General features: G+C 49.8%; 1 protein-coding gene across 1 annotated transcript; it reads right to left on the bottom strand.

Moving 5' to 3' along the window:
* Positions 1-1679: 1679 nt before the first annotated feature.
* On the bottom strand, positions 1680-18511 carry Tbx21 (T-box transcription factor 21). The gene is made up of 6 exons (XM_034507053.2): positions 17834-18511; positions 5172-5326; positions 4714-4835; positions 3366-3524; positions 3205-3266; positions 1680-2992 (listed from the first exon to the last, which is right to left on the bottom strand). Exons 1-6 carry the CDS (start codon positions 18319-18321, stop codon positions 2389-2391), a joined length of 1590 nt encoding a protein of 529 aa, XP_034362944.1. The 5' UTR covers positions 18322-18511; the 3' UTR covers positions 1680-2388.
* Between the last annotated feature and the right edge of the window lie 7953 nt (positions 18512-26464).

Genomic DNA, 26464 nt, shown 5'->3' with positions numbered 1-26464 from the left:
CCCCCAATCTAAAATTTTTATTTACTATATGTGTGTGTGTGTGTGTGTGTGTGTGTGTGTGTGTGTGTGTTCCTCCATGCACATGCACTCACAAACATGGACATCAGAACAATCTTTTGAGGTTGGCTCTCTCCTTTTGCCAAGTTGACTGGGTCTCTTCTCCAGTGTTTTCCTACTGTGCGAGCTGTTCCCTGTCTCTGCCTCCCATCTCTTATGAGCACTGGGACGGCAGATGGGTGCCACCAGATCCAGTTTTTGCATGGATTCAAGGCATCCAGCTTGGGTGGTCAGGCTGAGCAGCTAGTACCTTGACCCACTGAGCTGTCTCCCTGGCACAAAATCTTTTTTTTTATTTATTTATTTTAAAGAAACAGCTAGAAAGTTGGGCATGGTGGTTTGTGTCTGTAATTCTAACTCCTGGGAGGATGAGACAGGAGGATCACCATAAGTTAGAAGCCAGCCTGGGTTACAATGTAACCTTTGAGCTGTTTGTAGACAGCATTCCGAAGACAGCAGAAAACTTCCGTGCTCTGAGCACTGGAGAGAAAGGATTTGGGTGTAAGGGTTCCTACTCTCACAGTTATTCCAGGATTCATGAGCCAGGGTGGTGATGTCACACACCACAGTGGCACCAGCGGCAGCAGGTTCATCTACAGGGAGAAATTTGAGGATGAGAACTTCATCCTGAACCACCCTGGTCATGACATCTTGTCCATGGCAAATGCTGGACCAAATATTAATGGTTCCATTAACATTTTTTTTTTTTTTACCTTCATTGCCAAGGCTCAGTGTCTGGATGGCAGCGTGGTCTCTGGAAAGGGGAGAGAAGGCATGAACATCGTGCAAGCCATGAAGTGTTTGTGTGGTCCAGGAATGGCAAGACCAGCAGGAAGATAAGATTACCATTTTCAACCATGGACAACTCTAATTCTTTTGACTTTCAGGCATCCTGCCCACCAGACCATTCCTTCTGTAGCTCAGGAGGGCGCCTCCACCCCATCTGCTCCCAATGCCCTGTAATCACTGTTCTCACTCAAGTTCTTGGGATTCCAAGTTTTCCTTATTCGTGATTATGAATGAAAAGTAGATGAGAGAGGGAAGGGAGGGAGAGAGGGGGGTGGAGATCACAGTGACAACTCTCATGCTGAGGTCTTGTCAAGCACTAATCCTAAATCCTGCTGATGTACTAAATTGACTCATAGAAAATTGCTAGTGTGTAGCTGATCTTGACCTGCAAAGAGACACAAAGTCGCATGGTATGGTTTCTACTTCTGCCTCCAACACTTGAACAAACCTAAAACTGGGGAGTGTTTAGATGCAAAGATAAATCAAGAGTCCTGGCTTTCCTGAGCTCTGCCCCACCCAGCCTGGTCCTAACTTTGCTCCCACACTGCCTCCCTCTAAGGCCAGTGTTCTGAGCAGGCAACACAGGCTAAGGCAATGCACTTTTGGTCACATGTGGCGGCATGACCCGTCAGCTGGAGTGCTGAGGAGAAGACATACTCTGAGTTTATCCCAAAGTGGGGTCACTTTAGCTTCTAACAGTTACCCCCAAAATCAAGAGCCCACAGAACAGCTTTGTTAGATCAGCAGACCATGATCCACACACCCCCTCCCCCTCCCCCTCCCCCTCCCCCCCCCCCACCGGCCACAGAAGCAGGACACGTTTACCAGTTCCATGTTTATTCTCAGAAAGTGATGCAAAACAGAAGAAATACATCCAGACACCACTCTCTCTACAATAAATAGCCTCCCCCTCCCGAAGAAATAAAAAAAAAAAAAAAGAAAAGAAAAGAAACAAGCGTGTGTGTACACACTGATTCAAAGTGACCTCGCCTGGTGAGATGCCCACCCCTGGAACCCTTCCTCTGTACCCACTCTCTTGTCTCCTCACAGGTGGCCTCGCCCACCCGTAGTCACCTGAGTTTTCTCCCCTTCTGTTTGGCTGGCTGTTGTAAAAATGCATGTATCTTTCCTTTCAGGCCAGAGATTAACACAGGTGTTAGGCCAGCAGATGAAAGTTACTGGGCAGGGGAAGAGAGTTGCTCTCCAGTTCTGGACTCCCCCCCTGACTGCTCCACCTCGTGGGAAGCCATGAAGTTCCTCTGGGTCCCAAACTTTCTGGAGTCCATTCTCCATTCTCCACAGAACCATCGGTCAGAAGCAGCACCAGGTTCGCGACTATAGTTCGGGCAGAGGAAGGGGCAGGGGACACTCCTGTCATATTTCCTTGTGGGCCAGGAAACAACAAGTGAACCCCAGAATCCTCCTTGCCCCTCTTCCTCTCCAACCAATCACTATACAGGGAAGGGGTGGTGAGAGCTCGGGCGCTCCGCCCCGTGTCTGTTTTCTAAGTTAGTCGGCGCCTTCCAATTCAGCGGCATTTTCTCAGTTGGGAAAATAGTTATAAAACTGGCCTTCGGTTTCCTTATCAAAAGGCGAAGGGGCCCCAGCGGGAGAGGAGCTGTCACCCCTGGAAGGATAGGGGGATACTCTCCTCCTCTTAGTGTCTCCTTCGCCTAGTCCTGAGTCGCTGGACTCCGGCTGGAGGAAGGTGACCTCAGTCCACAGCGAGGGGGAGCCCTGTTCCTCTGAGGATCCCAGACCGGGGTCCATGGGCAGAGTTCGCATGGGACGGAACCAGCCAGCTGGGCTCATCTTAGGTGGGTACTGAGGGGCCACAGACCAACCAGCTCCAGGTGCCAGGACATCTTGGCCCCGGTAGTAGGGCATGGTGGGCCCAGGGGCAGAGGGTAGGAATGTGGGCTTCATGCTCACTGCTCGGAGCTCCGCTTCATAACTGTGTTCCCGAGGTGTCCCCAGCCAGTAAGGCTGTGAGACCATATCTTTGGGTTGGCCTGGAAGGTCGGGGTAGAAACGGCTGGGAACAGGATACTGGTTGGATAGAAGAGGTGAGTAGGGGTCTCCCCCAAGCAGTTGACAGTTGGGTCCAGGTGGTGAGGGAACACTTGTATCAACTGATGCATACATGCTAAAATAAAATAAAATAAAAACAGTGAATGAGAAAAGAAGTCACAAGCATGCCTCTTCCCTCTTCCCCCCACCCCCGACCCAATTCCTCTCTCCCTGGCCTGCCTGGCCCCCAGACCCCCAGACCCCCAAAGCAGAGACAGGACATGTTGAGCACTGAACTACAGTCCCATCTTAAAAAGACCAAAAGGGATTTGAATCCAGAACACTTACGACTCTAAGTTCTCTCGGAATCCTTTGGCAAAGGGGTTGTTGTCGATTTTCAGCTGAGTGATCTAGAGAGGGGAAATAGTTCCCTGAGTCTATGACTCAGGGATCCCACCCCTCCCTGTAAGAAGTCTGTCTCACCCTCCAGCAGATGCCCCGGCCCTCACCTCTGCGTTCTGGTAGGCAGTCACTGCGATGAACTGAGTTTCTTGGAAAGTAAAGATGTGCGTGTTAGAGGCGCTGCAGGTGGCCTCTGGCTCGCCGTCATTCACCTCCACGATGTGTAGCCGGGGCTGGTACTTATGGAGGGACTGCAGGACGATCATCTGGAGAGGGGGCCAGGTGGAGACAGGGTCACGGAAGGAGCCGGAAGGTCCTCCCGACTTGGTGGCCTCATCTCTGGATGCATTCCCCTACCAGGAACTACTCGCCCTACAGTGAGACTGGACTGGAGAGGATGCTTGAGCTTATCCTGCGGCTTCACCCACTCTCTCACCATGCAACTTCTCCTAAGGGTCCCTACTTGGTCACCAAGTAGGCTGGCTGACCATTGAGCCCTAAGGATCCACCTGTCTCCCCGCTCCCCTCCCAGTGTTTAAATGACTGGTTCATGCCATTACAACCAGCCTTTCTTTTCTCTTTTAACCTGGGTTCTAGGGATGAAACTCAGGTCCTTGTCTTTCCAAGGCAAATGCTTTACAGATTGAATCATTTCTCCAGCTCCAGGTTTAAAAACAAAAGGACTGGATCTGAGGAGACGGATCAACAGATAAAAGCACTTGCTGCCAAGCCTGGCAACCTGAGATTCATCCCTGGGATCCACATGGTAGAAAAAGAGAATCAACTCCAGCTAGCTGTCCTCTGACCTCCACAAACACATCATAGCAACTCGCTCCCCCACAACTAACTAAATAACTAAATAAGTAGATAGATGGATGCATGCATGCATGGATGCATGGATGGATGGATGCATGGATGCATGGATGCATGGATGCATGGATGGATGGATGCATGGATGGATGGATGGATGGACAGATGGATAGAGGTAGTAAATATGTAAAACAAACCAAAACAAGACCCATGATTGTTCAATGTGAAGTCCCTGAGACACTGGGACCATCAAGGTGACAGATTGTGATCTAGTGAAGAAGCCGCCACACTGTTCTGACCTGTGCTGACCCAAGAGCAACCCCTGCCAGAGATCCAGTGTCCCCCCTTCTCCCCATCTCATTGTCTTCCCAAGATGGGTCGGAAAGAGCCATAGAGAGGAAGAAAAGGCATCAGGGCATAGAGTGGCTCAGTTGGTAGCATGTTTGTCTAGTCTGGTGCAATATCTAGAACCACATGAATCAGGCATGGTGGTGTGTGCCTGTGATCTCAGCACTCAGGATCAGAAGGTCAAGGCTATCCTTGGCTATGTAGGGAAAAGAGGGGAAGAGGAGAGGAGACTCCAGCAGTACTAAGAGGGTCTTAGGAAGTGTGGGGGATGAATCTCAGATGCACAGGCAGTCCTACCTGGGTCACATTGTTGGAAGCCCCCTTGTTGTTGGTGAGCTTTAACTTCCCAAATGAAACTTCCTGGCGCATCCAGTGGGCTCCAGTGTTGGGGGAGTCTGGGTGGACATATAAGCGGTTCCCTGTGGACAGTTGATCTTATTGTCAAGTATTGAACAGACACTGGAGATGTGGGATTTTTGCCTGTTCTGGGAGGACTTTGAAAAAGATGTAGGGGGAGGGGTCAGGCAAGCTAAGCAGGGGCAGATGAGGCAGAGGACTGAGCAGAGTGAGTCTCTTTCTCCTTCCCCCCACCCCCAGCTCACTTAAACCAAATTAGAGAAGTGTAAGAAGCCAAGGGAAGGGTGAGGTAGGTGGATAGGCTGGTTTTGACATTGAGGCTAGGACTTCAGTAATCCACCAGGGGGCGCCCAGTCTAGGACAAGAAGCATGCCCACCACTCCCAAAGCGGGTCGTACCTGGCATGCTGCCTTCCGCCTTTCCACACTGAACCCACTTGCCACTCTGGTACCGCCAGTGATGCTGGTCCACCAAGACCACATCCACAAACATCCTGTAATGGCTTGTGGGCTCCAGCCCAGCCACAGTGAAGGACAGGAATGGGAACATTCGCCTGTGGAAAACAGAGAATTTCCAAGGAGTCCAGTGGCAGTCACCTGTGTGCATGTGTCAAGCTGCAGCCAGCCTCCACCTGTTCTCCAGAACCAACTGACGAGAGTGCTAGAAGGTAGCTGGCTTATCCGTTATTAAATATAGATGTAGCAGAAAATTAATTTGTAGGAGCTGAAGAAACGGCTCAGCAGTTAAGAGCAAACAGTGCTCTTCCAGGGGAACTGAGGTCAGTTCCCAGCACCCACAGCAGGCAGCTCACTACAGTCTGTAACTCCAGCTCCAAGGTGAGCCAATGCTCCTGGCCTACACACACACACACACACACACACACACACACACACACACACTTGCAGACATGTGCACACTATTAATAAGACATCTTTTTTTAAAAAGTTAAATTGTACTAGCCAGTGTGGTGGCACACACCTTTAATCTTAGCACCTGAGAGCAGAGGCAGGAGGATCTCTTGAGTTTGAGGCCAGCCTGGCCTATAAACGCAAGTCTCAGGACAGTCAGGGTTACACAGAGAAACCCTGTCTTGGAAAAGAAAACAGTAGACTGGAGAGATGGCTCAGTGGTCAAGAGCACTGACTGCTCTTCCAGAGGTCCTGAGTTCAATTCCCAGCAACCACATGGTGGCTCACAACCATCTGTAATGGGATCTGATGCCCTCTTCTGGTGTGTCTGAAGACAGTGACAGTGTATTCATATAAATAAACCTTTTTTTTTTTTTTAATGGAAAGAAAAGGAAAGGAAATCAAAAAGCAAAAGCAAAATTAAATTGTCCACACTTAATAATTATGTACCTTCTACTAAAAGCCAGGGTACACATGACTCAAGAGTGTCTTTCGGTATTTTGCCATGTTGTCCTGTGGCCTGACCTTGCTCATTTGTATCTATTGTATGAAGTAGTTAAAGAACAGACCACAGCTACTGTGCATTGCCCCCAGGTCTGTGTTCAGCCCTGTCATGCTGGTAGCTTAGAGTCGGCTACAGGGCATCAGCAGGCTCTGTAAATCAGTGTCTCCCCCTTTATAGTGCTAATGATTAAACCTATGGCTTAGTGCAAGACGGGCAAGCACCCTACCACTGAACCACATCCCAGCCTGCAGACTTTTGACAACACTTCCCTCTCAAAACATCAGTTACTAGATAATTATCTGGAAACCACTGTCTCTAACATTAGTGTGCTTCCTGCGTGGGCCAAAGGCACCAGGCAACCCTTTAAAGATAGTCCCAGAAGGTGGTGTGCCTGAGTTCCACGTCCCCACTGTGAGCCTCCCTGGCATTCCCTGTCCCACACTCCAGTTACATCTAGAGTATGCCCTGCCCCAAGCCTGGGCCTTCAGAAACTCATCAAACACCCTAGGTGTCCCAAAGGCACTAATTGTTCTTATGCTTAGTCTCGGTCCTGGGAGAAGCAGAAGTCAGTGAGTGGGATCCTGTACGACCCCACCCCGTTCTAAAGTGAAAGGGAGCGCTCTCCTGCAATGGCCTCCCCACCACTTCCACCATCGCTGCCCCCATTATCACGATCATGACAACCACACCTCTATATCACAACCACCATCATGCTCACCGCTATCTCCACCATCACGGTGACACCGTCTTCACCAACGCAACCTCCAGAGTCGTTACCGTCACTTCCACAATCATCTCCGTTACCATTACGACTCCATGATTACAGCCACGGTGTCTCCAACCACCACCTCTACCATCCCCACCACCAATACAGTCACCATGTCCACCATCTCTACAGACACCACCTCCATCTCTACAGACACCACCTCCATCACTACAGACACCACCACCTCCATCTCTACAGACACCACCTCCATCACATCTGCAGCTACCATCTCTACAATCTTATTAATATATCCACCAATTTCACCATATCTCCTACCACTCAAGCCACCACCCCCACCTTTACTCCGACTACGCCTCCACTATGGCCACCATCACTCCCGCCACCACACCCACCATCTCCATCGTAGTTACAGCCACTGACTCACACCTGCCATCACGACAGTCGCAACTTTCGTTATTGCCACCCTCACAGCCATCCTGTCACCAAGCGCTACGTCACCATCTCTTCCATCCGCTCTAGTGGTAGCCTTCACCGTCACAGCCACCATGGGCAGCCTCAGCCATCACCAGTTCCAGCCGCTGAGCTCTGCCTCCATGCCCCAGGGGGGAGAGCTGTGTTGTCAGAACAGCAGAGCCAAACACTCACTGGACATCCCTTTGGACTCCACATCCCACCTCTCAGGGGGCCACATAGGATGGGAAAGCGCTGGTCTCTTAATCAAGAAACCTAGAGACTAGAGGAGCCTCAAACTCACAACATAGCCAAGGATGACTTTGAACGTCTGGTTTTCCTGTTTCAGCTTTCACAGAGCCAGGATTAAGGGTGCACACCACTATACCCAGCTGTGTTGGGGATTCACCCAAGACTTGGTGAATTTTAGACAAGAATTCTACCAACTTGGCCACACACCCAGCCCAAGAACTAAGTATGGAAAACCCAAGGTGGGGAGAATATTTTCAATCCATTTCTCTCACCAACTCATTGTAAGCCATGCAGGTCTCAGTTTCTGAAGCTGGAGTACCTACTGCTCTTCTGGAACCAGGAGAGGTTCCAGACAGGCTGCTCAGAAGCCCTTTGTAACTCCAGTTCCAGGGGATTCAACAGCCGCTGGCCTACACAGGAAACTGCACGCATATGGTGCACGTAAACTCACAAAAGCACACATACATGTAGATACAAATAAGTTAAAAAAAAAAAAAAATAGGGAGCCAGGCAGTGGTGGCGCACGCACTCCTTTAATCCCAGCACTTGGGAGGCAGAGGCAGGCGGATTTCTGAGTTCGAGGCCAGCCTGGTCTACAGAGTGAGTTCCAGGACAGCCAGGGCTACACAGGGAAACCCTGTCTCAAAAAGCCAAATAAATAAATAAATAAATAAATAAATAAATAAATAGGGAGCTGGGTGTGGTGGCGCATATTATTATTATTATTATTATTACTTGCTTTTTAAAAACATTTTTAGACTTGTTTTTATTTTATGCATGAGGGCTGTGCTGCATGCCAGAAGAGGGTATCAGATCTATTTATAGATGGTCATGAACTACCATGTGGTTGCTGGGAATTGAACTTGGAACCCCTGGAAAAGCAGCCAGTGGTCTTAACCATTAGACATCTCTCCTGCCTTGTTTGTTTTTCAAGACAAGGTTTCTCTGTGTAACCCTGGCTGTTCTGGAACTTGTTATGTAGGCCAGGCTGGCCTCAAACTTAGAGATCTACCTACCTCTGCCTCCCAAATTCTGGGATTAAAGGTGTGCGCCACCACTGCCTAGCTTTATTTTATTATTTTGAAACAGGGTTTCATATGTAGTTCTGGCTATCCGAGAACTTGCTATGTAGGCCAGGCTGGCCTCAGACCCACAGAGATCCACCTGCCATGCCTGGCTTGGCACTTGTCTTTAATCCCAGCACTCAGGAGGAAAAGACAAGTGGATCTCTGAGTCTGAGGGCAGCCTGGTCTAGGTATGGAGTTCTAGGATGGCTAGAGCTATGTAACAGGGAGACTCCATCTTAAAAGGGTAAGGTGGCTGGAGAGATGGCTCTGCTTTTTCCAGACAACCTGAGTTTGATTTTCAGCACCCATGTGATGGCCCACAACTACCTGTAAGACCAGTTCCAGGCCTCAGCAAGCATTAGGTACTCATGTGATACCCAGGCATGCATGCATGAAGACATAACACTCATACACATTAAAAACCAAAACAAAAAAACATATATAGTTTCTTTTCTAGTGACCAGGGATCATTCATATTTTCTATCTAAAGGAACAAAATAGCACCACCTTTTTGGGTGGAACTAAGTATAGAATCCAGGGCCTCGTGTGTCTAGTGTATGCTAGGCAAGGGCCCTGTGACTAAGCCACAACCCAACCTCACACCACGCTTATCCATTCTCTACTTCTGCATTAGTCAGCTCATCAAGCCAGTCCTTGGAGATATGAAATGTCTTGAAACTTTACACTGGAAGACACTGACACTTATAGAGAGATTGATGAACACCCCCATGCTGTAGTTTCTGTCTGTCTGTCCTACTCTTGTCCCAGTAGTGGGTGACAAGAGATACAGGAAGACTGTGAGTGAAAGGCAAAGGAGAGAGGGTCTTAGTTTCACTTTAAAAGATGGTGAAATGTTACACAATCATAAAGACTTTTTTTGTTTGTTTGTTTGTTTTTTAGAGACAGGATTTCTCTGTGTAGCCCTGGCTGTCCTGGAACTCACTCTGTAGACCAGGCTGGCCTCCAACTCAGAAGTCTGCCATCCTCTGCTTCCCTAGTGCTGGGATTAAAGGTGTGAGCCACCACTGCCTGGCAATCATGAAGACTTGAGTGCCCAATACCCACAATGAAGAGGAAGAGGAGGAGGAGAAGGGGGAGTGGGGAGGAGAAGGAGGAGGAGGAAGAGGAGGAAGAGGAGGAAGAGGAGGAAGAGGAGGAAGAGGAAGAAGAGGAGGAGGAAGAGACAACCTGACAAGTGGCACAAACTTAGAATCCCAGAACTGGGGAGGCAGAGACATTTAGATTTTTGTGGTTTGCCAACCAGCTTACTCTAGGCTAATGAGAGACCCTGTCTCAAAAAATAATAATAATAAATAAGCCAAGTGTGCTGGTGCAGGCCTTTAATCCCAGAATTTGGGAGGCAGAAGCAGATCACTGTGAGTTTGAGGCCAGCCTGGAGTTCTAGGACATCCAGGGCTATATACAGAGATTTTGGAGGGGGAGGGGGAGGGGGAGGGGGAGGGGGAGGGGGAGGGGGAGGGAGAGGGAGAGGGAGAGGGAGAGGGAGAGGGAGAGGGAGAGGGAGAGGGAGAGGGAGAGGGAGAGGGAGAGGGAGGAGAGGGAGAGGGAGAGGGAGAGGGAGAGGGAGAGGGAGAGGGAGAGGGAGAGGGAGAGGGAGAGGGAGAGGGAGAGGGAGAGGGAGAGGGAGAGGGAGAGGGAGAGGAGAGGGAGAGGGAGAGGGAGAGGGAGAGAATTCCTGAGGAATTTCCTGAGGAATGACTTTCTTGGTTAACCAATGGCCTTCACACAAATGTGCACACCTGTACATGTGTATGTGTGCGCGCGCACACACACACAAGGCTAAAATAGCCAGCAGCTAGAATCCCAAATAACTCCCTGGTTTACAAGTGGCTTTGCTGGGAAGAAACCAGTATCGGAGATGAATCTGTTACCATGTCGACTTCCTTAAAACTACTTACCACAACACCTTCAGGGTCAAGATTCCATAACTCTCTGCTGCCCCAAGAGCTAACCCTCCTAGTGATGATTTTTTACAGGGCTTTGGGACATGTCTGGGAAAACAGTGAGACAGACAGGCCAGACAAGGCTACACAGTGAGACCTTGTATCCAAAAACAAAACAGTGGCTAGTTTGAGACATCAACCAACTTTCTAGAGGGCTGACTGGCTGTGTCTTCTTCAGAACAGGTGAGAAACAGCAAGGCTTTTCTGGACCACCATTTCCAAGTGATTTTGAGATTCTTAGTCTATGGGTCCAGACTCAGGAGGAGAAGGAAGAGGTTTCTTGAAACACGTGTAAGGATCTGAAAAGTTAAGCTAGGGTCTGGAGAGGCGGCTCAGGGTTAAGAGCACCGGCTGCTCTTCCAGATGATCCAAGTTCCATTCCCAGCACCCACATGGCAGCTCACAACTGTCTGTAGCTCCTGTTCCAGGGGATCTGACACCTTGATGCAGACACACATGCAGGCAAAACATCAATAAATAAATTTTTTAAAAAGATTAATTGCCTAGCATCCATGAGACCCTGTTTAATATAGCACCACCACCAACAAAATATCCACGGATGAAGAGGTGGCTCAGCAATTCAATGCACTTGTTTTGGGGGCTGGAGAGATGGTGTACCAGTTAGGAGCACTGGCTGCTCTTCTAAGAGGACCCCGGTTCAATTCCCAGCACCCACATGGCAGCTCACAACTGTCCGTAACTCCTGTTCCAGGGGATCCAACATTCACACACACATACACACATGTAGGCAAAACATCAATGTATGTAAAATAAAAATAAATATATATTTTTTAAAAAGCACTTGTTCTCGCAGAGAACTTGGGTTCAATACCCAGAGCCCACATGGTGGCTCACAACTATTTGTAACTCTGGCTTTAACATCATCTTCTGACCTCCAAGCATACCAGACATGCACGTGGTGCACAGACGTACACACACGTGAGCAAAACATTCACGCATTAGATGACTAATTATTAAACATTCAATTTTTATAATTACAAAACAAGACATTAGATTTACAAGTAAAAAAAGTCTAAATAAAAAAAGTCTGAAAGGTTAGCAGCGTATAGCGGCTTACACTTAAAATCCCAGCACTTAGGAGCCTGAGGCAAAAAGTGTGTTGCACATTCAAGGGTAACCTGGACACAGGGAGCTCAGGGCTAGCCTGGAGTGAGCCTCTGTCTTACAAAAAAAAAAAAAAAAAAAAAAAAAAAAAAAAAGGCTCAGCGGTTAAAGAGACTTTCTGCCCTCACAGAGGACACGTACTTGACTTCTCTATAGGCCCCTAACCACCTATGTTCCAGAGACTCTGACCTCCAACCTTTATAGGGTCCTCCATACGCATAGTATATACATAATACACGCCCACACATACACACTCATAAAAAAGTATTTAAAAAGTAAAATAATAAGTAAAAAGAATCAATTAAAAATTAAAAGTTGGGAAGATGGAGAAAGGACACCATGGCGCTGTGGCACTGCCTCACATGAAGTGGGAACGGCCTTTGCCACCCGAACGTCACATAACCAGACGCATCTGCAAACCAAGCCAGTTAACACCAGCTCTCCCCAAAGTTATCTTAATTATAATAATCAACCAATCACAGCCAGAAAAGTGGGGATTACCAGCAATTAGTACCCACCCACACGCCCACGGGGACCAGCCTCTCCTTCCTACTGAGAAAGTCTTCCGTCCGACGGTTATTATTTGTATTTACTGTTCACAAAACATGCTGCACACAGAAACACTAGCTCAGCCTGCATGCAGAGCTCCCGGGTTGCTTCAAAAATGCACAAAGGAGACTCCAGGGTCTTCTTCCTGTTTGCTTATTTGTTTGTTTGTTTGTTTGTTTGTTTGTTTTTAAGGTATTATATCTAATAGAAAGGTGGTGTCACACGCCTTTAATCCCAGCACTTGAGAGGCAGAGGCAGACAGATGTCTGAGTTCAAGACCACTCTGGTCTACAGAGAAAGTTCCAGGGCAGCCACGGCTACACAGAGAAACTCTGTCTCAAAATCCCCATCCCTCTAAAGGCAGTGTGTGTGTGTGGGGGGGGGGGTGTACCAAAGAAAAAGACAAGTATTACATTTTATTATTTTTATTTTGTGGGTATGTGTATGTGTGTGTGTTGGGGTAACCTACTTCACAGGTGTATCTGGAGGGATCTGAACTCAGTTTGTCAGGATTAGCAGGAAGCACCCTCACTCCCCAGCCATCCTCTCTGGCTCACCTCAAACTCTTCTTCTTCTCAGTTTCCCTCTCTGAGCCTCACCTGAACGACTGTCATCAGACAGCATCCACCTCCTCTCCACTCAGAACCAGAAGCCTCGCTACCACTGATCCAAACTAGTGGGTGAGCCCAGGGTGGGTGGGAGAGAAGGGACCAGGGACAGACTGAGTCAGCCCAGGACCAACGGCTGAGGGGCTGTGGATGGAAGAATTTTTCAAAAAGAAAGAAGGCCGTGGGTGATGTGGTAGTGACTTGCAGGTCATTGAAACCCACAGAGGGACAGGCCAGCCTGCCAAAGCGGGAGGACTGAAAGGACTCTGCTCTGAGCCCAAAACTCCACAGTAAAAGGAAACACCTCAGGACCTCCCAGATCGCCAGAGCTCAAACTGAGAAGATACAGAGGCCACAGGGTTTGGTAGGGCTGAATTGACCGTGGGACCCCCAGGAACTGATCTGAAGAAAGACACCAAAGGAAATGATGGGGAGTCACTTCCCCATTCAACAGGGACCCCATGTCATGCAGTGTGGCCTTAGGATCCAAAATGTAAGCATACACACACACACACACACACACACACACACACACACACACGATGCTAGCACACTCTTATGAAACACTCAGAAGGCATTTAGGAATTTCTTTTTCAGGTATGCTAATTGAATTTTTAAAATTATTTATTTATTCATGTGTGTGAGCACACACATGTATGCATGCACATGTATCCCCTGTCAGTGTAGAAGCCAGAGGACAACCTGAGATATAATTTCTCAGGCACTATCTGTCTATCATCTTTCTATCTATCTATCTATCTATCTATCTATCTATCTATCTATCTATCTCAACACAAGGGTCTTTCATCCACCTACAGGTCTCCCATTACTCTAGGCTGGGTGGCCCGGGACTACAAACACCACCACACCTCGCTAATTGGCTAATTTTCTTTTCCTCTTTTTTTTTTTTTGTTTGTTTTTGTTTTGTTTCTCGTTTGTTTGTTTGTTTGTTTGTTTTTGAGACAGACTTTCTCTGTGTAGCCCTGGCTGTCCTGGAACTCACTCTATAGACAGGCCTCAAACTCACAGAGATCTATCTGCCTGCCTCTGCATCCTGAATGTCACAGGACCCCATGTTGGCAAAGCAAGCACTCCACTGACAGCCACCTCTCCAACCCTGGTTGTTTTTTGTTTGTTTGTTTGGTTGGTTGGTTTGGTTTGTTGTTGTTTTTTCTTACTTTTACATTTTTTTTCCCTGATGGTGGAGGTGGAAGACAATACTCACATGTCACAGTATATGTTTGGAGTTCAGAGAACAATCTATGGGAGTTGGTCCTCTCCTTCAACCATTTATTTGGGCCCTGTCTATCAAACCCACAGGGCAATCAAACCCAGGTCGTCAGGTGTGGCACAAGTGCCTTTACCCTCTGAGCCATTTTGCCAGCCCATTATTTTTATAAATTCCACTTTTAAGCCAAGCATGGTTACAGTGCACACTTGTAATCCCAGCATTCCAGAGACTAAGCGGGAGGGTTGAGAATTCCAGGCTAGCCTGGGATTCATGAATCATGATCTTGTCTCAACCAAATTTTGTTTTCAGAGAAACAGAAAAGATCCAAAGAAGAAAGATCACCAGTTGCGGAACAATTTTGATTGCATGGCAAGATCCTATCTCAAAATAGGCAAAGGCCTTTAATGGCAACACAAAGAAGCAAAAGCAAACAGATCTCTTACGCTCAGGGTCACCCCCATTGACATAGTGGATTCCAGGCCAGCTGAGCCTGTATATGGAGACCCTGACTCAAAAAGAAAACAAAAACCAAACAAACAAAATAACTCAACAACAAAAAAAGACCAGACCAATACTGAACAGTTTTGAAGCCAAGCCTGATACATTTTCTACTTTTCTTTATTTATTTTTAGTTTTTTCGGTTTTTGATTTTGTTTATTTGTTTGATGTTTTCAAGACAGAGTTTCTCCATGTGGGCCTAGCTGTCCTGGAACTCACAGAGTTCTGCCTGCCTCTGCCTCTTGAGTGATGGGATTGAATGTGCCACCAAGCCTGGCCTTTTATTTTATATAGTGCAATTTGTCATAATAAAAAGTTAGTTAAAGATGTACCCCAGCAGCATAGTGTCTGTGTGTGCAGAGCACACACAAGGCCCTGGGTTCAATTCTTTTTGTTTTGGTTTTAGGTTTTTTGGTTTTTCGAGACAGGGTTTCTCTGTGTAGCCCTGGCTGTCCTGGAACTCACTCTGTAGACCAGGCTGCCCTCGAACTCAGAAATCCACCTGCCTCTGCCTCCCAAGTGCTGGGATTAAAAGGTATGCGCCACCACTGCCCGGCCCGGGGTTCAATTCTTAGCACTGAAAAGAAAAGTAAATTAATTTTGGTTCTCTGAGACAGCCTGTCGACCATGCATGTTGGCACATCCTTATAATCTTAGCACTGGGGAGGCAGAGGCAGGAAAATCTGGAGTTCAAAGGAAAGCCTTGAAAGAGGGAGGGCAAAGTTACTATATACCACAGGCTAGTTTCCAATTATGGGTGTCACAGCTGGCAAAAACAACAAACAAACAAACAAAAAAACATGTCTAGCGTACACTAGGCCCCAGGTTCCAATTGTAGCACCAAAGCAGTAAGAGAGAAATGGAAAAGCACAGATCCAAAAGAGAGAGAACAAAAGTGGTCATGGGAAAAATATCCAGCAGGAACACACAAGAGAGAAGGTAGGCCATAGAGTCAGGCTGGTGATCTGGACTGTGTTCCCCTCACATGACTCCCCAGCAGCCCACAGACAGACAGGCACCAGCCCCGCTCAACCATCACTGAGGTTGTGACTGATGCTCTCTCTGACTGGAGAGGCTGAGGCCTGACAAGGCATTGAGAAGACTGGCCAGGCCCCAGGATGAGAGGGCATCCTGTTGCTAACACACTAGAAAAAACCATGGTTAGAGGCCCCACCTAGTCTTCTTCGGGACAGAGTGTAAGCCACTGGTTATCCTAGCAACTCAGTATTCGTTGGTATGAAACGGGGAGAAGCCAAGCCTGCCTGGCTCACCGTGAAATAATGGAAGCGAAAGCACATGGGTGTACCACGCAGGGCTTTCAGACAGTGTAGGTGGCTGTTTTTTACTGATGGCTGTGGAGACTGGAGAAAGAGGAGCAGACGGGTGCCATCTGAGGCCTGGTTCCAGACATGGAACCTCAGAAGAGTCCCTTGCTGTCTCTGGGTCTGTTTCCTCTCTCTATGCAGTGAGCGACAAGAACTTCTGGATCCTTCCAGTTCAGACATACTCTAGGACCAGAAACCTGGCCAGTGCCAGAGACACTCAGAAAAGGATTGGGAGAGCGGAGAAGAATGCTCAGAAGTCTTTGGAGATGAAGGGTGAGCCAGAGCCAATCAAATGGCTTATCCTTAGTTCATTTCCATGAGGAAAAACGAGACAGCTTGAAACCAGCTGTAGTTTGCAGCTATCTGCCCCAACCCCTGTCATCTGAAGGGAATATACTCTAGGAATGCCTCCTGGGACCCAGCAAGGGCTTCTGTGCCTCCTCCCAGAAACCCCACCCTTGCAGTCTCTCAATTACTTCTTGAGTCTCCATCCTGACACCCCACATCCTAACTCACTAACAGCAAAGTCCTGGCTGGTCTCCATTGGGAAAGGTAGCTGCCTCTTCTCATAAGACAAGAGTGTTTACTCGGGGTGTTGCATACTAAACGACCCCTCACAAATTTTAAGTTTCTCTTTCTTTCTTCAGCAGAGACTCCATCAGGAAGCAGCAGGCTGAGCCACAAACCATATCACTAATGCAACAGCCTCAGGGGACCCTCCTCCTTCTTCTCCCAGGCTGGACTGGTGAATATCTGGGTGAAGAAGTGGGACATATTTTTAGGGACTAGTCTCAAAGGGCACAGTACAAAACTGGACACCAGCTGCGACTGGTCTTGAATCTGAAACGTTCAAACCCTGAGTATTTTATTTATGCCTTCATAAGTTTTGCTGCTTCTCACCTCTCTACACAACACTCTCTCTCTCTCTCTCTCTCTCTCTCTCTCCTCTCTCCTCTCTCTCCTCTCTCTCCTCTCTCTCTCTCTCCTCTCTCCTCTCTCTCCTCTCTCTCCTCTCTCTCCTCTCTCTCCTCTCTCTCCTCTCTCTCCTCTCTCTCCTCTCTCTCCTCTCTCTCCTCTCTCTCCTCTCTCCTCTCTCTCCTCTCTCTCCTCTCTCTCCTCTCTCTCCTCTCTCTCCTCTCTCTCCTCTCTCTCTCTCTCTCTCTCTCTCTCTCTCTTTCTCTCTCGACATATGATCTCAAAGTAAGACCGGAAAAGAAACTTGGCGACCGCTTCTCCATGTCACCAAATCCCAGCCTGCTCCCCCCTCTCCCCCATACACCAAAGTTACCCTAAGCACAGCAGCAGCAAAGGAACAGGCCCATTGAGATCTCCAAAATACTCTGCCCCCAACACTTGAATTTCCCATACATAAGGACTGAGAGGCGGCCAGCTCATGTCAGGTCTATAACATACACTCTTCGCTGTCCACAGCGATCCCAGACTGAGGCAAGGAGCAAGTCTGCCCCACACCCCCACCCCAGGCCAACTCTCGGTGAAGCAAGAGTCATCCTTTCCTCCGCACCAAAGTCACTTCTAATTGCGCCCACAGCATCATCTCTGTTCTTTTTGAGCTCTCTGACGGTTGGTGTGATACCTTCAGCACCCGCGGCTCTCTGGAGCTTGCAGTGCCCTCCCCGCAATCCCTCTCCCCCACCCTTCAAAAAAAAAAAAAAAAAACTGAAGCTCAGACTACGAACACGAAGACTCAGCAACCTGCAGCTTCAAATTTTGATTTAAAAAAAAAAAAAAAAAAAAAAAAGAGGAAAGTCCTTGTTCTGGCGGGCCACCGAGGCCAGACTCCCGCCGGCTCCGCCCTGCGAGCTTGCAGCGCTCGGCGCGCATCTCACTCACCGGCCTTGCTTAGTGATGATCATCTCTGTCTGGTGCTGGTTGAACTTGGACCACAACAGGTGGTTGCTGAGCGCGACTCTCAGCTTCCCCGACACCTCCAACCCCGCGGGCAATGCGTAGTCCTCGTGCGGCCCTGGGTAGAGCCCGGCGCGCGGGTCCGGGGCAGGGTAGCCATCCACGGGCGGGTAGCCCTCCGCACCCGCGGGCGGCGGGAAGGACTCGCCAGGCCCCGGAAAGCCAGCCGCCTGGGCCCGGGGCGGGTAGGCGTAGGCTCCGAGGAAGCGACTCGGAGCGGCAGGCACCAGGGCGCCCCCAGAGTAGGGCGTCCCCAGGCTGCTACCTGCGCGGCGATCGGTCAGGTCCTGTGCGCCCGGCTCGGGATAGAAGAAGCGATGCTGCTGGTCGGCTCCGGGTCCCCGGCCCTCATCACTCGGCATCGGCTCGGTGCCGGTCAGCATGTCTCCGCAGCCCGGCTCCACGATGCCCATCCGAGGCGGGCTGGGCGCCTTCCCGCAGCCGTCGAAGAGCCCCGAGGGTCCTTAGGGCTGGGGCGACGGGGGCGGGTCCGGGGACCAGTGGAACTTCACCGGAACCCGGGCTGGGACGCCTGGCTCCTGAGCGCGCGTTGGATAGGCGCGCAGCTGCTCCTGGGCTTTCTGCAGCCGGCCGCTGTCACTCGCCGCGCGGCAGCTTTTGCTGTGGCTTTATGAAGCTCCTTGGGTCCCCTCACCCCGCCACCTTGGCCCCGCCCCGCCCCGCCCCCTCGTGGCTAATACAGCGCGAATTCGCTTTGGGTGAGGACTGAAGCCCCCACCCCCACCCCCAAGTGGGGATCAGTAAGTCTCTTGTCACCCCGAATCTGGGAGAGAGTCAACCTGCCACCTGAAACTCTAGCGGGTTCCTCTCCCCAGGAAATTCCGCCCATCCTGGAAGGCACAGCAAAGACCCTTTCTCCAGATGGGACCATCTGAGCATTCTCACGCCTCTGGCAGGCTCAGAGCTACTTAGACTATACATATTCAACAGATATTTGTTGCTGCCTCCTGTATGTCCAGGCTTTGTGACTTTGCACAAAGTGTTTGCTTGCTGTCTCTTGCCTTTTTCCCACCCACCCCCACCCCCCAATCACTACCCGCCCATCCACCCCGGAGCCTGAGGATGGTGTTTGTCCCTCTAGCCCAGGAGCAGACTTGGAAACTGTTGGATAACAGGCTCCCAAAAAGATTGCGCCCAAAGCAGCCCACAGAGGGCTGGGCTGGCTGAAACGCTCCCACAAGAGCTCGTTCACGTGGCGTAGCAGCCAGCGAAAGACACGGGAAGTAGCGCTTGGCTGTCAGTGTTCAGAGTCCCAGGGCTGATTCTGACAGTGTGTAGGACCTGGGTAAGTCACTTCCTTTGCCTGAAAGTCCCTCAGGCCTGATGGGGTAGGCTGGGGAAATAAATATTTGTATTGGGGGTGGGGTTGTGTACCTTACACCAGCGGGTGTCTGTGTGCCTCTGTTTCCATTCTATTATAGAAGAAACAAAGGTAAGGTAGTCCAAGCAGGCTGACAGGGAGCCCAGCGCCTGCTCTGATGTAGACGATCCTTCCTTCACTGTTCTATTTGGATAACTAAGGTAAGTCAAGCATTTTGAGAAGTATTTTGCCTCCCAATTGAAAGTTAATCCACTGGGAGTTTTCTTTTGAAATAAAAAGCATCCTTGGGGTCTGGGATGTAGTTCAGTTGATAGAGTCCTTGCCTAGCATGCACCATGCTTCTGGGTCCATCTCCAGCTTTGTATACATGGGGCATGGTGGCCCATGGGGGAGACAGTGGTAGAGGACCAAAAGTTTAAAGTGATCTTCAGCTACAATTTGCGCCAGCCTGGGTTACATGAGATCCCATCTCAAAAATAAGTAAATAAGAAGTAAATCATCATTTAAGAGTTGCTTGTGTGGGCGGGCATCCGTACCATGGTACATGTTCAGAGTTCAGAGGACAGTTGTGTGGAATCAGTTCTCTGCTTCCATCCTTACATGGCTTCTGGATCTGGGACTCGGGTCATCAGGCTTGGACAGCAAAGGCCTTTAACTGCTGGGCCATCTTGCTGGCCCCAGGACTAAAAACATCCTTTGTACAAAAAATCTAGGCAGTGCCGGGCAGTGGTGGCACACGCCTTTAATCCCAGCACTTGGGAGGCAGAGGCAGGCAGATTTCTGAGTTCGAGGCCAGCCTGAGTGAGTTCCAGGACAGCCAGGACTACACAGAGAAACCCTGTCTTTAAAAAAAAAAAAAAAAAAAAAAAAAATCTAGGCAGTGAAGAAAAGCAAAGTTAGACAGATCACCCCCAATACCAGCCCCCCCAAGCAAACAGTATTAACATTGTGAGAATACCCTTCCGAATACCTTTCCTATATAGACCCGCTTCGTGTCTCTGTCTTTTGTACGCACACACAAATGTCTAATTTTACATAAACTTCTCAGTCAGCTTTAAATGTGGGTTTTGGTTTTTTTTTTTCTTCACTGAGCAAGGTGTAATGGATATTTTTTTGCATGTCAAATATATAAAGATTTACATCTTAAAGAATGCTCCAAAAAATACTTCCACACAGTTTTATTTCATTAAAAAGAGACTGCTTTCCCTCGTCTCTGCCCTACCCCACTTCTCCCTTGAGGTGTGACCTCATCTGTCCCAGCCCAATAGGACCTCACCCATAGGGGCCCAGGGGGACACTCTCCTCCCAACTAGAGCTGAACCAAGAGACAGGCTGCTAGGCGAAGGTGAAGCTAGGGACCCCAGGAGGCAGCCATGACCCAGGGAAAGGTGGGGGTAGGCAATCAGTGCATCTCTTGAGAATGAGGCCTGCATACATGACAGCACCAGAAATCGGGGTCTGGCCTCCTCCTCACTCCCTGACCCCCTACTCCCCTGTGCCTTAGAACATAAAGGTTTCTATGTGTTGTCGGTCGAAATGAGACACCATCGCTTGAAAGAAGGTGACCTTTGAACCCTTGGCTACCTGTTGTGAAAAATAGATTTCTGAGATTCATTGGAATGACTGATTTCCTCAGGAGGTGAAAAACTTGAACACCGAGAACTCTTTGGGGGGACATTTAGTAAAAATGTCCTTTCCCACTGTGAAAGGCCAAATGGAGTCTTGTTCCTCAGCCTTTTCCTCCCTGGTCTTCCATGCTGATCCTCAGGTCAAGTGAGCCATCCCCCTGCTTCGGGACAGAATGTTCTATGTTCCCAACAAGCTCTTCAAAGTGGAAGGGGTTATGACTATCATAGCTGGCTGGTCCTGGGAGCACACCTCTGGAAGGAGGGGGCCCTGAGTATGGTCTCCCCATAACCCCGTGGATTGCTAGAGCCTGCCTTATTAACCTCAGATTCCTCACCACTCTCACCCCCCACTCTCTCTAATTTCTTCCACCCAAAAAAGAAAGTGCTTGTGAAAAGCGGGGGCTGAGTGGCCCTGGTGTCACCACTGCCAGTCCCGCCCCTCTGCCAGCTTGGGTGAGAAGAAGAACCCTGGCAGTGACACCTCCTGCTGCCACCTCACCCCCCTTCCCAGGCTCCAGGGCTGGAGAGGTGGGAAGCCAGGATTGAGGAGGGGAGGCCCCTTGGGATCCCCACTCTTCCCTGTGGCTGCTGTTCCCAGCCCCTCTCTCATTCTGCCAGCAAATGCTTCCCACAGGCTGGCCCTGTTTGCCACCGAGCTAGGGCAGAGGGGGTCTGAGGTAGATGACCAGCCCAGTGTTCTTTCCAGAAGTCAAATAAATGAAACCCAGCCAAGGGATGAGGGCATGGCTTGGCAGTAGAGCAGGTACATATGCCAGTACGTACCTGATGTACCTGGCTTGTGGGAGACTGTAGTTCCATCCCCGGCACCACAGGAAAGAGAAGGTCGGATACTCTCCTAGAAAAGATTTTGAAAACAGGGAGCAGGCAGAGACTGCCCCCAAGGCTTAGGGACGGGCCTAAGCCCTCCAACTCACTGGCTCTCCTCACCCTGTGCTGTTCTACAAGTGTGCAAGAACTTCTTTCAAGTCTAAGACAGAGAGTGCCAGGGACTCTCTCCCAAGGCCACACAGCCCCAGCCATCCTTCTAGGCCACCACCTATCCCAGCAAGTTGTCACAGGGATTTCAGGGACTTGCCCCTACACATGCTGGTTCTGGGACCTGACAGTGTCTTGAGTTAAGAACTTGAGGTGACAGTGGCTTTTGGGGATGCCTCACATCCCACTTCCAGGATCCTCCTCCTTCTTCTCTGCTATCTCCAAGTAGGGTGTGCCAGAAATTTCCAGCTCCAGGGAATAGTGGACAAAGGACAACAGAAGCCACACTGCAGGCATTACAGTGTCCTGGTTGACACTTTAGGCCCAGATTCTTCCCCCTTCTCAGATGCATCAGTGGGCCTGGTCCCTCTCCTGAACACGTGTGCAGGACCAAGGCCTCCATCCCAGGGTTGCAGTGAAGGATAGAAGTGGAATGGGGGTGGGTAGGGCTGGTGGCCCAGAGCTCAGAGCACCAGGAGCCAAGTCTCTGCCTTTGGAACCACAGAGGCTAGAACCGTGACTGAATGAGGCGCTCAGAGGAAGGAGTCCCTGGCTCAGGATATGCTCATGAGAGATTCAGAGTCAAGAAACCATGAAGTCAGAGCCTTAGTTGTGACTCAGTGAGAAAGTCTCAGGCCCCTGAGGGGGGGGAAGCAAGGAAGGGGATGTCCTTGAAAGCAAAGACCTCAGAAGCTAAAAGGCTTTGGGGTATCAGAGGCCTGACAGAGGGAAACAACATCTTCCACAGGTGGCTTAGTGGGAACCCCCTAACTCCAACCCTCACTATCTGGGTGACCTATGACCGGGCCCTGACAGCTATGGCTTCCTTGTCAGTGAAAAAGATTCATTTGGACCATAAAGGCTGAGAGCCTTGCCCTAAGGCAGGAAGGGAATGGAAGCCCAGGCTGAACTGAATTGTCTGCCTGTCTTTTGCTTGGTCACCTGTGTCTTCCCTTTCTTCTCTCTGGCTTAGGGGATCCTTCACAAAAGGGCCCTCAGATTCATCTCCCCAACTCTGCTAGGGCCTGCTTGTTCAGGCCTACCTCTCTCCTGACCCCATACACAATTTCCTGAGGGTTGTGATAAACTAGGCCCTGGGGACTCTGAAAACTTTTACCCCCCAAGAGCTCCTAGCTAGGTAAATGACCATGCGTTCCAGATTTCTCCTGCACTTCAGTCCCCAGGGGCAGACTGGCAACCCGTAAGTTCATGCACACACATGTTATACTCCCATGTACATAGACATACCAAACACAGAATCCTTCTCAAGATGACCCTCAGCCCCACCTCCAGGTCTGCTCACATCACAGATGTTATCCACCTACCCTGGAGCCCTCCCTGCTCTGGGCCCAGGCTGCCAGTCCTTCAGAGAGCATGGCTAGGACCATGGCCGGAACCATCGGCTTAGCAGGGAGGGGGCAGGGCAATGGCCAGCACCTGGAGAGCACACCCCACCCCCAACAGTGACAGCTGCAAGAGGTCGGAATCTCCAGTAGCCAGCACAGGGCTTATTCCAAGGTCAAGGCTCTTACGTCTGGGTTGGGGGTTACCCTTTGCCACTCTGAATATCTCTTGAGACAGCACCTCAGTCCCAAACTACAGTCCTGTTTCTCTAACTTTTCCCATGCCTTTCCACCGACACCCCATCCCTAGGGATGAGGGTCCCCTTAACGTTACCACTGGAGCAATTCTGTAATCATAGAGACTGTCAGGATACTGAGGGTGAGCACAAACTTTAGGAAGGCCCCAGGGGAGGTGGTGCCTCTTCTTCCCCCCCCCCCCCAGAATCTGGCCTTAATCTCAGCAGGAAGCAGGGTCTGGTTACCAAGGGTGGGGGTGGGTGAATGCCAGGACCTTGGGTAAAGGGAGCCTGGGAGGAGGGAAGGGAAAAAGAAGCCAGGGCAAGTTTGGAGAGACAGCCTTAACTCCTGTGTAGCTGGACTGCTCTGTCCCTATCCCCTCGGGAAGCTATCTGTCTTCCGGAACAGTCCAGCCATGCCAGGCTGAACAAGCTAACCTCACCATCTGCGTGGGCCCTGATTCTTCCCAGGCCCCTGAACTTCCCTAGAGCCTGTCTGTCTGTAGCTCTCTCTGTGTTCTTCCTTTCTTTTTTGAGACTGTGTAGCCCTGGCTGGTCTAAAACTAGATAGGCCAGGCTGGCCTCAAACTCACAGAGATCTGCCTGCTTCTGCCTACTGAGGGCTGGGGTTAAGCACCATGGCTGAAGCTTTGTCAGTTGGTGCTTCTCCACCATGTAGGTGGTGGCCTGCACATGTCTCTAGATCCTTGTGTCCTATCTGCAGCTTTGCATGGTTCTGCCACACCTTGGTGGGATTCATCTATAATGCCAGTGTTTAAGAGATAGAGACAGAATGATCAGGAATTCAAGATCATCCCTAACTATATATCAACTTGAAGGCTAACCTAACCTACATATCAAGTTGAAGATCTGCCTGAACTACAGTCTACCCTATCTGAAAATTAATTAAAACCAAAATAACAATAAATACTGTTAGCTTACAAGCAATTCCACTAGGCTTCTCCAGGGGACCTAACAATGACTTACATCATCACCTGACACAGAACAGCACCCCCCCCCCAGCTCTCTCTGAGTAACCATGTGTTCCCAGCATCCTCTCTCTCCCCTTTCTGCCCTTTTCTGCCCCCCCCACCACTTTTCTGCCCCCGTGACTCTGCTCCCATCTATCTGTCTATCTACATGTCCACTCATCTGCATGTCCCTTCTCCAGGTCCTCATTCTTCTCCCTTCCCCCAGTAAAGCCCCTTTAGACCCGCTCCATTGCATGGGATAATTACTCAAGGGCACACCTTGGCATGGGTCTACAGGTACCCCCTCGCCACATTACATCTCATAACAAATATGCCGGCTGGTGTCCCGAGCAAAGGGTCTCTCGCTGTCCCTACCTTTTCCAGTCTTCCTGTTATCCCTGGCCCCATGAACCTACTGTAGTCTCTATCATGGGTTTGTATTTGTCTGTCTGTCTGCCCATGCATCTCCAAGTCTGTCAGAACCTCAAGGCCAGTCCAATTGCACCCGATTGCATACCTGTGTAACTGGGACAGGGCCTCCTTTTTGAGGCCTCTCTCACACACAGACCTGTGTCTTTGCCCTTCTCAGTAACGTGACAGGATAAGTTGATATGGAGCAGCTGATAGTCTGAGGGAAGAGGAGATAGCAGGTACATGCTGGGGGAGTGGTCAGTCTCTAATGGTGTGTGGAGCTGGACAGCCCTAGACCTGAGGACGGGGCTTCCAGGGGGCACGTAGTGGTGCCCTCGCTCAGGGGATAAGAACTGAGTCACAGAGAAACTAAGGTGGGCGTGTAGAGTCACATGCCCAGAATGTCAACACTCAGGGGGCTAAAGTAGGGAGATGCTGAGTCCCAGGCCAGCCTGGGCTATATGTAAGACCCTGTCTTAAAAACAAAGACAAAAAAAATGAAAAATCGGCTCAGTTAATAAAGGGCTTGTTTCAAGAAATGAGGACCAGAGTTAACTCTGCCACACCTTTGTGCTAAGCACAGCACATCCACTGTGATCCCAGCTCTGGGAAGAAGGAGGCCTGCGGATTCCTGAGACCCAGTGACCAGCCAGACCAGTCAAACTGGCAAGCTTCAGATTCAGTGAGAGACCCTGTCTCCAAAAATAAAAGTGTGTGTGGGTGGGGAGGGCTGGAGACATGGCTCAATAGTTAAGAGCACTGACTGCTCTTACAAAGGACACAGGTTCAGTTCCCAGCACCCACATGGCAGCTTACAAGCATCAGCAACTCCAGTGCCAGAGGATCTAATACCCATTTTTGGCCGCCAAGGGCACCACACATCTATATGATAATCTATATACATGCAGGCTAACACTTGCATGCATTAGAAAAAAAATGTTTAAATAAATGTATGTGGAGACGCAGTTGAAGGAGATGACTAACACTGACCCATGGCCTCAGTAAGCACCCACATAGTGCATACTAACACACACATACACACACAAGGTAGGAAGAAACTGAAACAGATTGGAGTGAGGGAGACCCAGCAACAGACAGAAAGACAGACAGGAAGCTCTGGGTTCTGATCCTAGCTACCCCACCAACCTCACACGACCTTGGGCCTGTCCTCTTCTCTCGTCATACCTCAATTTTCTGTTCTGTAATTGAGATGCTTGGCAGAGACCATTCCCTACAGTTCTGTGAGACCCAGAATGACATCTCTAAATTCAGATCTGGAGGCTGAGACCTTACTTTCCTTAAATGAGATGCCCCAAAGTCCCTACCAGTCTAGACCATCAGTCCCTGCACCTGCCATTCAGCACCACTAGGGGCAGGACAGAGGAAAGAATGGAGGTTAGACAGCAGGAAGGACTTCCTGCCCTGCAATAGGAGGGAAAGGAGGCCCCAGCTTCTTCTAGCAGCAGGCCTCCAGGGCCCCTTCTTTTGGGACTGGGGGTGGAGTAGCAGGGATGGGGGTGCACTCAGCAGTTGGGTAATTAGCCTTCACTCTCAGGCCCTGAGGGGAGGGGCTGCTGGACTAAGAAACCAACGCAAACTGACAAGGGTGGTTTTGACACTCGGTGGAGC

This window comes from Arvicanthis niloticus, chromosome 6, assembly GCF_011762505.2.
Source record: "Arvicanthis niloticus isolate mArvNil1 chromosome 6, mArvNil1.pat.X, whole genome shotgun sequence".
Lineage (NCBI taxonomy): Eukaryota > Metazoa > Chordata > Mammalia > Rodentia > Muridae > Arvicanthis > Arvicanthis niloticus.
The sequence above is the reverse complement of the archived record's forward strand: the minus strand, read 5'-3'. Positions and strand labels throughout refer to the sequence as shown.